We start from the raw sequence: 13,225 nt of genomic DNA, 5'->3' as shown, positions 1-13,225 counted from the left end.
GCCCCATCCCTGGAAGTGTTCAAGGCCAGGTTGGATGGGGCTTTGAGCAACCTGGTCTAGTGGAAGGTGTCCCTGCCCATGGCAGGGCAGTTGGAACTAGATGATTTTTAAGGTCCCTTCCAACCCAAACCATTCTATGATTCTATGATTCTATGACACATCGAATCACATGTGACTTTCCTGCTCACAAAGCTGCTCCCAAGATACTCCTCTTGGGTATCTTGCTCTTTGTGGATATCTTTAGAGGTCTAACTTTGAGGACATCAGTCCTGATGTTCTGGTTACTTGCTCTCCCATCAATGGGCACTGTGAGTGCTCAGCAGGAGGGATTGGGGGATCACAGACCAGGACTTTCAAGAGGAGACACCAAAAAGTCACCCTCTGAAAGTAAAACAGATGCTGGAGGCAAAGCTAAGCCTTCTGTCTCTCCAAGTTGAAAGACTAGCTTACCAGAGTGGGAGGAAAGGATTGAACTCCAGAAATTACCTGATGGCCCAGACACTCCGTGTTACACTGACACAGAGAGAGGGAAAAAATGGGGCAGAGGAAGGGGAGGGGGAGGATGCATACCACTTTTTGAAAATTTAAGAACATTTATACTTGTTCACATTGCAAAAAAAGAACGATGTAAAAGATGCAGAAAGACAAATGTAGCAATAAAACTGGTGCCAGGAATTTGCTTTGTGTGTTTTGCAGAAAATATCAAAAATCCTTTTCCTAAGCTTGCCTGAACGGAGTGAGGCAACAGCGCACAGGGCACAATAAATGCACACACAGGGATTTTTTAGGTATAATTATTTTCCTCTGTATATTTTATTGTTGCTAGAAACCTTGAACACAGCACAGGATTAGTATGAAAGGGAACAGTGTCTCTTCTGAAGTGCAGGACAGGCTAGAGGAGAACAAGTACGTGTCAAATGCATCTACACCTCTGAAACAATCCGTCTTTCAAACTTTGAGCTTCACAATAGCGGGTGAACATCCACCGTCACGCAGGCAGGCAGCAGGCATGTCAGCCTCGCAACATGGCCAGCTTCTCAGTTGATAGAAACTGGAATATCACCAATGATATCAACAAAGTTAGATGCACTTAAGCCTTTGATAGCTCAGCCAGTAGTTCGGAGCATGCACGTATTTTTCATAGATAGGTGATTAAAAGCGAGGAGGAAATAGATGGTGCTTGTTACAATAAATCATCACCTCCCCAAGCCTGCAGCTTCAACACGCTCACGGGTTCCCAGTGCAATAGGTTAAGTATTTTCTTTCCAATGCCAGCCGTCGCAGGGGATTGTAAAGCAGGGTGCATTCCTTATAAATGTATCTTTGTAGGCAGCGCTGCTGCGCTGGTCCTGAGTGGGGCTCTGTGTTTAATTATTTATGCTTTCTTATATTACCGTGGCATTTAAAGGTTCCAACCAAGATAACGGCCCCGTTGTCCATGTGTGTATGAGACAGGCGTCCCTGCTCCACACCCCAGCTCAGGAAAGCGTCCGTGGTCAGGAAAGCCTTTAAGCACTCTAATGAGACTTAAGTGCATGCTGAAAGTTAAGCGTGTGCTTATGCATGCCGAGCCCCGGTAAGCTTAGACTGTGAACAGCATATTTACAGTCATTGGTGATAAATGTCGCCTTTATTTATTTTTTAAAATTTTTTTCACCTGAAAGGGGCTATTCTTCTTGAATTTGTGGAAGCTACTGTGGATTTGATTCTGCCTTTTAAGGGAAGCCAGTAGGGGACTCAGTTGTACAAATAAAGCAGAACTGGACCCTAAAAAAATAAATAGAAGATTGCATTTGGATATTGGTGATTCTTTTACTTTTCACAGGGAAAAGATGATGCCGAGTGTAACCGTGCTGAAAATAGGATGGTTCATTTGGGAGTGAACCTTTGGCTAGAGTATTTTGCAAGCGTTACCCTAAATTCTAACATTTATCTGCTTCATGCAGCAAGTCTCTCACACTTAAAGAGCTTCTAATCCATCCAGCCCCGTGCTTGGAGATACGATCTGAGCCTGACTCCAGACCGACCTTTCCTTGATGTCAGGAGAAGGGAACAAATGTCTTGGGAAAGGTGTGCTGCAGGAAACCCTTCTCTGCTTCAAACCAAATCAATTGGCTAGAGCAGGTATCAGTCACCCAGGTTCACGCACTACAGGTTATGTCTTTCCAAAATAGTGCTAGAGGTCAGGCACGGGAACTTGATGATTTATCCTGCCGAGTCCATGACCCATCTCAGACCCAGACCTGAGCATCTCGCAAGCATAAACCAGGAGGTAGCTTAAGCCTGGACCACTCCTGGTCAGCAACGTGGCGAAGCAAGCTGCTCCATTTTGGCAGCCAGGAGAGTTTAGTAGGTTGGACATGTCCAGACCATGACATTTGTCTTCCAGAAAATGCTCCCTACCACTGTTTAGTTTGCCATTTGGACTACAGAAGAGATGTGAGACCAAGATCAGGCTTTCCTATTCTAAATCATGCTTGAACATTTAAAAACTGCTTCTTCTACCTTCCTCTAGCCCACTCCACCTGGGCTTATGGTAGTGGAGCCCTCCAGTCCCCCTACTCACCCCGTTTGACCTGTGTTTTTTTGCAGGACTCCCTGCTGTATTTGTTACAGCGTGGGCCAGCGTGAGAGCCACTCTAGCTGACACAGAGTAAGTCTCATCGGATTTTCTTTTCTCCCTTTTCCGTGTGACGCTTTTGTGGGGCTTTTGGCAATGGTGCCTTTGTGGGTGAATCGAAAGGAAAAAAGGAACCAGGCAAAGCCAGAAGTGATTTCTACTATGAAGTCAGCAAACTTTTTTTTGGGGGGGGGTGACAGGGAAGGGTAAGGTGGGTGCAACTTTCCCAGCTTTCCTTTCTTTTTACAGAATTTGACAAATGTGAGCACCTGCAGCTGTTATCCCTGGGGCTAAAGGGGACTGCTCAGAGCCAGGCAGGGATGGGACAGGGATCTTTAACATCCTGAAGGAATGGGAATAAAGTTGGGAGATAGCAGGTTCAGCACAGTCAAAGGAGGCGGTTTGGAGCTGATGAGGTGGTGAAGCTGTAACTCCTCACTGCAGGAGGGGTGGATGCCAGCCTGTCCTTAGGTTTAAAAAGCATTTGTATGAATTCAAGGAAGATAAATTCCTGCAGATGTATTAAATACTCAGTAATGCTCTGGCTCAGGAAGCTGTCCTGAACTGCAGAGTGTTGGAAGAATATTCTAGAAAAATATCACTACCTGCTTGCCTGTTCCACATTAAATATCATCTTCTGGCTATGGTCAGAAATAAGGTACTGGATCAGTTGCTTCTTTGGTCCTACACATGCACCCTCACGGCCTGATATTTTTACAGTACGCTGAATGAAGGATCCATAGCATCCAACCTTCAAACCCCAAAACAATCACATTTTCCCCCAATAACCACATAACGGGTTTCATTTGCCCACGATCTGCCAGCAAAAGCATGGGGGTCCCCAGGCAACATTTCAAACGGCTTTGCCTGGGAGGAGACTGCTTTCCAAATGGGATTTCAGCCCCAGGCTTGGAAGGACGGAGCAGCACAGCTACTGGAGTGTGACGCATCTGCATTGGCACAGGCTCATCCTCGTAGAGCCTTTCAGTCAGCACTGGTGGTTTCTCTGCCCCTGCCTCTCGCTTTCCTTGAATAGCTGCCTGGGCAGCATTTGGCCTGTGAAATGAAAACTGCAGCTGCCATGTGGGGACTGTCTGGCTCAGATAAAGAAAAGCCTGTGGCACTCCTCTCTCCGTGGTTGGAGAGAATTCAGAGTAATTAACACTGAGTGACCTTATTCAATGGCTGCTGGAAACGCCTGGGAGGAAAGAGCGTTCAGCCCCTTAAGCGCCTGGTAGTAAAGAGTGTTCAGCCCCTTCTTGGCAGACGGAGGACCGTAGCCCAACATCTAGCCCACCATCCACGCCACCCTTCCAGTCCTCACTTGGATGAGAGCTGAAGATGAAAAGGAGATAAAGACTTTTGTCTCCAGCGGCATAGCTGGGTCTTACTGCAAGAGCAGGGCTGAAGGAAACCCAGGAACTGAATGTAGAACCACAGTATCGTCCCCAACACCGTGTCTTCAGACAGGACCTGTCCCCATGCAAAGGGTTTGTTCCAAGGGGTAATATTAGGCCATTTCAGCCTCTCTTGTTTCATGAGAGCTGGATTACTCTTAATGTAGTTTTTTTCTGGTAGGGAGGTGAAGAAGAAGTGGAAAAGGGTGGGTTCCTGCCCAGAAGGGACAAGTCTTGATGACTGTGGAAAAAGCTGTTCCACCATCTGGAGAGCATAACTTTAAATGCACTTAGTAGTGGTTTCAGTTTCGAACAGTATAACAGCAGAAGGGCTATTTCGAAACCATGCTGTCTGAAGGCAGGGTTAGAGCTAGGTCCTTCCACCGCACCAGGCTTTGGAGGAACCCATCCTTCCAGGGTGGATTTAGCCAACAAGACACTTGAGTCTGTTGCTCTTTGTAACCAATGATTTCCTGATGAGATGTCAATCTCTTCTCAGGTGTTGGGACTTGAGTGCTGGCAATTTAAAATGGATTATTCAGGTGCCCATCCTGGCAGCTATCGTGGTGAGTACTGGCTGATTGCAAGGGGTGGGAGGCAGTGCCTTTGGTCGCTGCAGGCTCAGTGGGAAGAGTTGAGCCAGGCTGCCCTACTCTAATCACCCTGTTAACACAGCTCCTGCCTTGATAGTGTGGAATCTCCATATATCCAGTTTAAGGACCTTATATTTGACCTGCCTGTAAGTTTGATAGCTGCGTACGGCAGAGGGGTTTATGAGCAACTTCAAGTTTTGCTTAGGAGAGAAAAATGACACAGATGTAAGACCCTAAAATCATTAATGAAACAAATATTCAAGCCAATATTTCCAACCCATGTGATACTGGAAACCCTCAGGGGTCATAACACATTCTCACCAGGCATCTCCAGTGGGAAGAACCGGAATTTGGGTTCCGTAGCTGGACCAAACCTTTTCCCCAGGTGTGCTTCGGTGTCATCAGATTGTTTCAGACTCGTCTTTCTGAACTGATAAAAGCTTGGGATACCTCAAAGGTGGGGACGAAAGTTAAACCAAACCAGCTATGACATGATGTTAATCACTGATGGAGCATTACTTCAGCCTCACCCAGGAGCCAGAGGGGACAGAAAGGATATGAGCAACATTATCCAGACACAGGACTGAGCTCTCACGAGCTGGAGAGGTCATTATAAGATGTGATTATCTGCACAAGGGCAATTCTGTGGGTAGTTATGTGTTTGTTTGAGCAGGGTCCTACCTAGCTAGAGAACCTGCTTTCACAGTTTTCATGCATTACCCTCTTTCCTCCCTCTCTCTTTCTCTATGGTTCTCCATTACTCCATCTTCTGATGGTTAGATGAGTGCATGCAAAAGAGGTTGTCCACTCCCACACATCCTAGTCCCCCTTTTCATTCATCCACAAGTAGCTGAGCGGAGTCAGTAAGAATCTCTTTATAGTCTTCAGAGGGTTTTGCATCAAGCTCTGTGTACTTCCTTCTGGCTCACAAATCAGGAGGCCTTGGAAGATGATCAGTGTGGGTGAGAAGAAAATCAGACCATCTGCATATAAACAGCAGGAAAGTTTCTGAGGTGAATATGCTCATATGTGCAATTAGGTGAGCTGCTTTTTCTTCATCAGAATTTGCCACCTGGCTTTAGCAATTAGTTGTGCACCTTGGAAGCAACGAATCACCAAACCCACATCGTGGTCATTGGAAATGAAATAGTAGGATGGAGAAGAAAGTTCAGGTAGTTCAACTAGATGAATGCCAGCAACCCCATTGCATTTAATTTAAAGCCCAATTAGCAGAGGAGAAAGAGCTCAATTGAGGCTCGTCCTTGTAAAAATAGTGTTTCTCCATGAGGCTGTGCTGGGCTTGTACCCTGGTTATTTGCAAATGCAGCTATTTATCATGCAAAAATATTCTGTGGGTTGTTTCTGTTTAATTTCTGTGGGTTCTTATTGTTCACTTGGCTGCCTTCTCAATTCCCACACTGGCTGGTCATATGTTGCTGGACTAAGTTATGCATTTTCTGGATGTACTTGCAGAGAATTTGGAGGCTGAGGGGCTTAAAATCCCTCCACTCTGCTGCTAGCTTTGATGTTATTCAGTTGTCTGGATTTTTTTTAAAACTTAGCACATGTTTCAGGAAGTCAGAGGAGTTTCCCTCCTGACTGTGATAAGGTTGGACATCTTCCATTTAGCCGACAAATGCAGAACAAGGTCCCACTTTTGAGCCTTTGAAGCTAGGAAAACTCATATGAGAAACAAAGTCTGCCTTTTTTTTTTCCATTCAGATTGGTTTCCAATGAAAATGAATTATATGCCCCCAGGCTGTGTGCTTCTCTGCCTGTCTGTCTATCCATCCCTCCCTTATAACTTGTGTGCCAGTCAGTAAATTCCAACCAAATGTAACTAAGGGAATGGCGTTGCATGGATGTTAAATTCCCACAAACCTCATGAAAACAGTCAAATAAGATACTGGAGAGAAATTCTACTAATGCCCCTTCAAGAGAAAGGGTGTAGTACAACCTTCCCCCCTTTTTAACACAGAGGAGAGCTGTTCAAAATGAACTTGCACCTCGTTAAAGGAGAAGGAATCCAACCACAGAAGACAAAGCCATAGCAAATCAGACCATGTTCGTTCAGTGGCTCAGGGAACTACTTGTTTTAACAGTGAGGATAATTAACCATTGGAACGACTTACCAATGGTTGTGGTAGGATCTCCGTCATGGAAACACTGAAATCCAGATCTGCTATAGCTCAAACAAAAATGAATACAAGGAGGTCTTATGGACTGTGTTTTGCAGGAGATCAAACTAGAGGTTCACAAAGGTCCCTTCTGGCGTAAAACTATGAGCCTCTGTGTGTCATGGTGATTTGTTTCCTTGAAATGCTGCTATACTGGCATCTGAGAAGCCAAATAACTGCTGCAAGCCTCCAGAGAAACCCATAGGCATCAGCGTTAGCCCAGCAACATGGATCTGCCCAGTGCAGACAGTTACACAACGGTTCTGCTTGTGGCCTTGCCATAGTCCCAAGAATGGGTTTGTCTGGGGCAGCAGCAGGTATAATCCCAGCACCAGCGAAACCAGTCTCTGAAGAGCTCCAAAAAGCTGAGAATCCCTCAGCCATCTCCCCATTTTTCATCTCTGTTAAGTGGCAGTGTACCCATGAGATGTTGCCATTACCTTTTGTTGCATGGGTCACCATGAGCATCCTCCTGTAGGACTAGATTAGCTCGGCTGAGCAGCTGGCCACAAGATAGGTTCATAGATGTGGCTCCCTGCATGGGAGGTAGGTATTACTTCCTTGCTGTCCTTATCTGGTCCGTCCTAAACACTTGTCCAGAGGGAGAGCTGGCAGTAGACATACAACAGTTTTACAGTTATATTGCCCTTCTGTATTCTTGATCTGTCTTCTCTAGTTAGGTCTACCCCGTGTCTTCGTCATGGTGCGTTTTGTTTGCTCTTCTTTCCTTTTGCACATGGAAATATGGAAAGGCATCCTACTAATGCTTCTCTTAGCCTGAGGGGATCTTAATCTTGGCGGGGTTGCAAGAGACAAATATAACCTGATTTTGCTCTGCTCCCTAGACCTCAAACTAACTTTGAGAGGTTTATGAGGCCATGAAAATGACCCATGTCACTTAGGGAGTTTTAAAAAAAGATGATGTGAAAAATACTGAGAGTTGTCTGTAGTCCATACCTCAAAATGCCTGGTAAGCACTGCCTCACGTATTGATACCATACCCAGTTATCCGGTGTCTGCTGGGCTGGCTAGCTCAGATGTAGGTGTTCCCATGTGAGACACCCACTCTTTGTCAGAGAAAGCCATTCCCTTCTCCCTCTCAACCGTTCAGGTTAAACACAGCTGATCAGCTCCCACCGAACACTGGGTCTTTCCTGGGGAGCTCATCCTTTCTATAGGACAAGCTGTCCCAGGAGGAGTTTCATGCGCAGCATGATCAGGTCACTGCCACAGCCCCTTGACTCATCTTGGGGGAAGCATTGACTAAACAACACTGTCATCATCTGGATCTTTTTTAACAGTCATCCTTTCTCTGTCGTTTTTTTTTCCCCACCTCTTCCAGGTAAATTTTATTCTTTTTATCAATATTATCAGAGTCCTAGCAACCAAGCTACGAGAGACGAATGCAGGGAGGTGCGACTCAAGACAACAGTACAGGTGAGTCCACTTTTTGGGAGATGTCAAAGTCCTTGTTTGACTACAGAGGGAGCCCAGGGTGACTAGTTCATGGTGTCTACACTGTAGACACCTAAAATAAGGTGAGAAGAATGCTGTCTTGCAAGTCTGGTAATGCAGAATGAATCAACAGCAGTTTAAACATCTCCTAAACCTTTCAAATCCAACCTGGGGGACCTGCCTCATAGGTTAAAGAGAGGAATTCAGTCTCTTCCGCCAGTTTGGAAGGGACTGTGCTGGCCTTGAACCAAGAGTGCAAAAATAAAAGCATTGCTTATGCTGTTGAAGCCCCTAAAACTTGTACTAATTTATTTATTTCTATTTATTTCCCTCCTGTGCTTTGTAAAACTTGGTCTATTTGTTAAAACTGCCCTTCAGCGGATGTTTCAACGCTTTTGCTGAAATGAAAAAAGATTCCTGACTCTTTGCTGGAAATCTGACATTTCCTTGCTTGTTTTGTTTTCTTTTGTTCTGCCAGCTCTTCTCTTTTTATAATTTAGTATATTTGTAGCATGGTCAAAACTGGACAGAAAAAGCAGACTGCTGAGACACCTCGGCTGCTTGAGAGCTCCTGAGGCTTCCTGTGATCTCCTGAGCTGGACTGACCAGCATGACACATGCAGAGGGGGAGAGCAGCATGATTTGGGCTGCAAACCATGAGCTCATTGCTACCATCTCACTCTCCAAACACAGGACGTTTCATTTGAAGCAGAATGAGATTTGGCAGGAAAACACCTCTCCATTTTTCTTTGCTGCCCTGTCAGGGCTCTGATTTATCTGTTTGTTTATTTCTCCCTGGCTGAAGCTTGCTATTAATTATGGTTTGGATGGGGCCTTCTCCTTTTAATGTGTTAAAATTCCCTCAGTGGTTTCCAGCTGCTGGACAGAAAAGGTACCAGGTCTTTCTGGTAGTGATGTCTGCCGTTCTCAATAATTGCCTGAACTTGGTGACTTGCTGTAACTCTTGGCAGAAGGTTTAATCCTTCAATTAGCATCACTTCCAAGCAAGGCTGGTTCCCTCAGGAGCAAACCCAGCCAAGTACTTGGGGTCGTACTGTACCTCCCCCCAGTCTCCAACATAGGTCCTATGCTGAGATGGAGTTTCTTCTTTAAAAAGGGGCTTTCCAAGTGATACTGCAGTCCAAAGTACCTCCTAAGAGTAAGCTCCTTCTTACTCCATAGCACACCGTCCTCTTCCCCTCGGTATCTAGAGTAATTCTGCTCCTAGATGCACTTCCCTCTCCACCAGCCCTGCTCATTGCTCAGGAGGCACTAACCCAGGGTGGACCTTCGTGTCTTGCCTCAATAAGCAGACAGAATCACAGAATCACAGAATGGTTGAGGTTGGAAGGGACCTCTGGAGGTCATCTAGTCCAACCCCCCCTGCTCAAGCAGTGTCAGTTACTGTGGGTTGTATAGGACTGTGTCCAGTCATTGTCATCTGAAGCAGAACCATCCTTTAGGGACAAGGGGACTTAGTGCCAGTCAGAGGCTGGGGGCTGGAAGCAGCAGTGCACATTTCTTTCCGGTCACCCTTCCACCCTCTTCCCATGATCCTGACCCAAAGCTGGGGATGGTCTGAGGCTGAAAAAGATGTCTTAGTGTCTTTATCTCCGGTATCTACAGCAGCATCACATGGGGACATGCATGTGGAGAGGGTTAGACTAGCACATCAAGACATGCTGGAGGATGAACTGGGTTGTGTCACATGCCATCAGAGAAGCAACGGTTTGAAACTGCAGGTGGACACAGTGCCTGTGTAAATGTAAGATATCCAAGCCTAGCCAAGGGGACATGTGAGCAAGAATGAAATTATGCACGACTTGTGCCCAAGGTATGAGGTGGACGAGCTTAGCTGGGAGGTTCACTCCATCCACTGATTTCCTCTGTGTCTTTCTCTTTCCTTATTGCTACAGGAAGCTGCTGAAATCTACCCTCGTCCTTATGCCTCTGTTTGGCGTTCACTATATTGTTTTCATGGCTATGCCATACACAGACGTGTCAGGGATTCTTTGGCAAGTTCAAATGCACTATGAAATGCTGTTCAACTCTTTCCAGGTATTGTAACTGTTAAACTATGGGGGCAAATGATGAGAATTTCAATGGGGAGAGGAGGGAAATGAGAGTGCAAGGTTGTCTTTGGAAGCAGGGCTGTTTTTACAATACACCAGATTTCATTCAGAAGGTGATTTCACAGTATTTTAGCATCAAGTATGTTTTGTATTTGCAAAACACAATATATAAAGGCTCCAATAAAAAAATGTTCCTGTTGAAAGATAACTTGCCCCACAAAATAAATCCCTTAAGATCCAGGTTAGACGTAAGCTGGTAGAGATCCACAGAGACATATTTTTTCACATCAGCTTCCAATTTGCTTGTCCCAAGCTGTCTTTCAGTCCTGTGAATGGATTCCTCAGTTCTAGGTTTGGGCAAAAGGCAGGTTCAGTTACAGGACTGGTCCTATATAAGACATAGCAGCAAGAATACACAACTCTCTGCAAGGAGCGCGGTGTTTGATAGTCACTGCACACCCTTCCCTGAGAGGTTAACTTTTGGCTCGCATGCTTCTACCTATCGTCGTGGCTGACCAGTGTGGATGATGAAAGGTGGACAGTGGATCTGGCCAGATGACAGTTTAGAGAAACTGTAAGGGAGGTGGGGACCAAGCTTGCAGTCACGTGCTTCCACAGTTCCTGTTGGGTGCAGATGGGATAAAATAGTGGGTGACCTCAGCAAGACCTGGGTAAACTATTGGCCAACAAAAAGATGTGGATGGTTTGCTCACATCTGAATTCCTTTGCTCATCCCACTCAGCCAGTTCTGCTCCATGCACGGGCTGCTCCACTTGCAGCCAGAGCTGGAAAAGTCCCATCAGGGTTATCTTCCACCCTCCCATCCTGCAGCAGGATCAGCCTCAGGTAAAACACTGGAAACGTTTATGCAATATGTACATAAACACCTCCAGTGAGGGAGACCCCACCGCCCTCCCAGGCACCCATCACCATCTCAGAAACTTTGCAAAAGATCTGGGGGTGAAAATAGACCTGTTAGCTAAACCATGACCCAGAGGGCTTATATAGCCTACTTACTTTGCCCATAGTCTGCAGGGAAATGGCTGTATTTATCTGTCTCTCATACGCCACTGAACAATGCAAGGTTTCTTATGCATATTATATGCAGCATATTATGAATGTCATTGATTTCAGGGGAACACAGAGACACTGGGCAGCACCAGCACAAAAGTGATATTCACACGTAACAAGACTAACAGTAATATGTTGTTTCTTCTTCCTTCTAGGGATTTTTTGTTGCCATCATATACTGTTTTTGCAATGGAGAGGTAAGTGACCAGCTTCTTAATTATTTCCCTCCTTTGTTAGGTTAGTTCCACACACAGGTGGTAAAGTGGGTGCACATCAGCATATCCCCACTTATTCCTGAGACACAACCCTGTTTTGCACTCAGTGAAAGACCTGTCAGTCCACATCACAGAAAGTTCATATCCTCGGTTTTGGTCATGTAAGACACCCAGGTCAATATGTCACCAACAAATGAGCTACTGGAAGGAGCTAATGGAGAAAAAAAAATGTGGTTTTTCTTTTCCCAGCACAAGTGCTGTTTAGTGCTGCTTAATTTCAGATCTGTGGCAGGAACTAAAGCAGATTGATAGAGTAGCTCCCTAACCAGCAAGCTCTTTTGATTGTCCAGACTTTTTTGACCTTTTTTTCTATTTCCAGAGTGATATGCTCTGATGTCTTTTTTTCCATTAATTCCTTCTTTGGCTGCAAACTAAGAAACTAGATGGTCGGTGGATGCACAGCAGGAAAGAACAGAGCTACTTTCACAGCCCAGCATAAGGCTGGTTTGGCCTAAGTTTATGGACTTTAAGGGGAAATGCAACTACAGATATGCTGCTTATGTTCTACAGCAGAAGATGAAATCCATAGCATAAGGGGAATTGATCTCATCCTACCTTTAGCCATCTAAAAGTGGGACACTCAGTCAGCGAACTCCTTTCTAGAGGAAGTTTCTAGAAACTCAGGCACCTCCAAAGGTGGTTCATCCCGCTTATATTGGTGCTCATGGTACACTGAGATATCTCACTCCTGGGTGTGCTGCTCAGTCTCCCTTAACCCTGGGAGAGAGTTAGTCTATATTTTCAGCTTGATGTTTTCAGGCATTCAAGATTCCCAGTGTCAAATACTTCATTTCAAAAGGGCAGTTTTAATGTGAATTTACTGTTCCTTCCAATTTCACACTCCAGAGAGTTCCTCACCTTTCTGTCTGTGGATACTATCTCCTTCTGATGACTCTCTGCCCCTCACTCCTCCCACTCATGCTTTTTTTCCTGCCTTGTCTCTCAGGTCCAAGCAGAAATAAAGAAGTCATGGAGCAGGTGGACATTAGCACTTGACTTTAAAAGGAAAGCACGAAGTGGGAGCACAACCTACAGTTATGGACCAATGGTTTCCCACACCAGCATCACAAATGTAGCCACAAGAGGGGCACTTGCCCTCCATCTCAATACGAGACTTATACCAGGGACCCTCAATGGACACCGGAATTTGCCAGGTTATGTAAAAAATGGCTCCATTTCTGAAAACTCCATGCCTTCTTCTGGACCAGAGCAGTACAACAAAGATGAGGAGTACCTGAATGGCTCTGGGCTTTACGATGGAGACAGACCCACAGTACTCGTTGAAGAAGAAAGAGAGACAGTGATGTAAAGAAAGGAGGAGAAAAAAGAAGCAAAAGGATGAAAAAGGTTCCTGGAGAGCATTTAGTGGGCAAAAGAATATCAGGCCACGCATCGGATGCCAAGGGTTTCCATACAGTTTCTCTGTTCTGTGGAACAAGAGGTTAAGTTATATGGGAAAAAAAAGTGAGCCACCAATGTGGCCAGCTGTCGATCACATACATATACTCAGTGATCTAAGTCTCCCTGGTGTTGACGGAGGCAGGGCTATCCAGACCCGCGGGCCT

The 13,225-nt window shown here is 45.5% G+C and overlaps 1 protein-coding gene across 1 annotated transcript in view; it reads left to right on the top strand.

Moving 5' to 3' along the window:
• The window catches only part of LOC104079019 (parathyroid hormone/parathyroid hormone-related peptide receptor-like), a gene marked incomplete at its 5' end in the record, with an annotated part of 23,550 nt that extends 10,435 nt beyond the window's left edge, over positions 1 to 13,115 (top strand). Inside the window, 6 exons of the mRNA XM_009580922.1 lie at positions 2,593 to 2,653; positions 4,517 to 4,583; positions 8,130 to 8,224; positions 10,159 to 10,300; positions 11,541 to 11,582; positions 12,607 to 13,115. Of these exons, the coding sequence (XP_009579217.1) occupies positions 2,593 to 2,653; positions 4,517 to 4,583; positions 8,130 to 8,224; positions 10,159 to 10,300; positions 11,541 to 11,582; positions 12,607 to 12,969 (770 nt within the window). The remainder of the gene's footprint in view (positions 1 to 2,592; positions 2,654 to 4,516; positions 4,584 to 8,129; positions 8,225 to 10,158; positions 10,301 to 11,540; positions 11,583 to 12,606) is intronic.
• Between the last annotated feature and the right edge of the window lie 110 nt (positions 13,116 to 13,225).

This window comes from Fulmarus glacialis, unplaced genomic scaffold (genome assembly GCF_000690835.1).
Source record: "Fulmarus glacialis isolate BGI_N327 unplaced genomic scaffold, ASM69083v1 scaffold3690, whole genome shotgun sequence".
Lineage (NCBI taxonomy): Eukaryota > Metazoa > Chordata > Aves > Procellariiformes > Procellariidae > Fulmarus > Fulmarus glacialis.
Note: the sequence above shows the minus strand (reverse complement) of the source record. Positions and strands in the feature narration are given on the sequence as shown.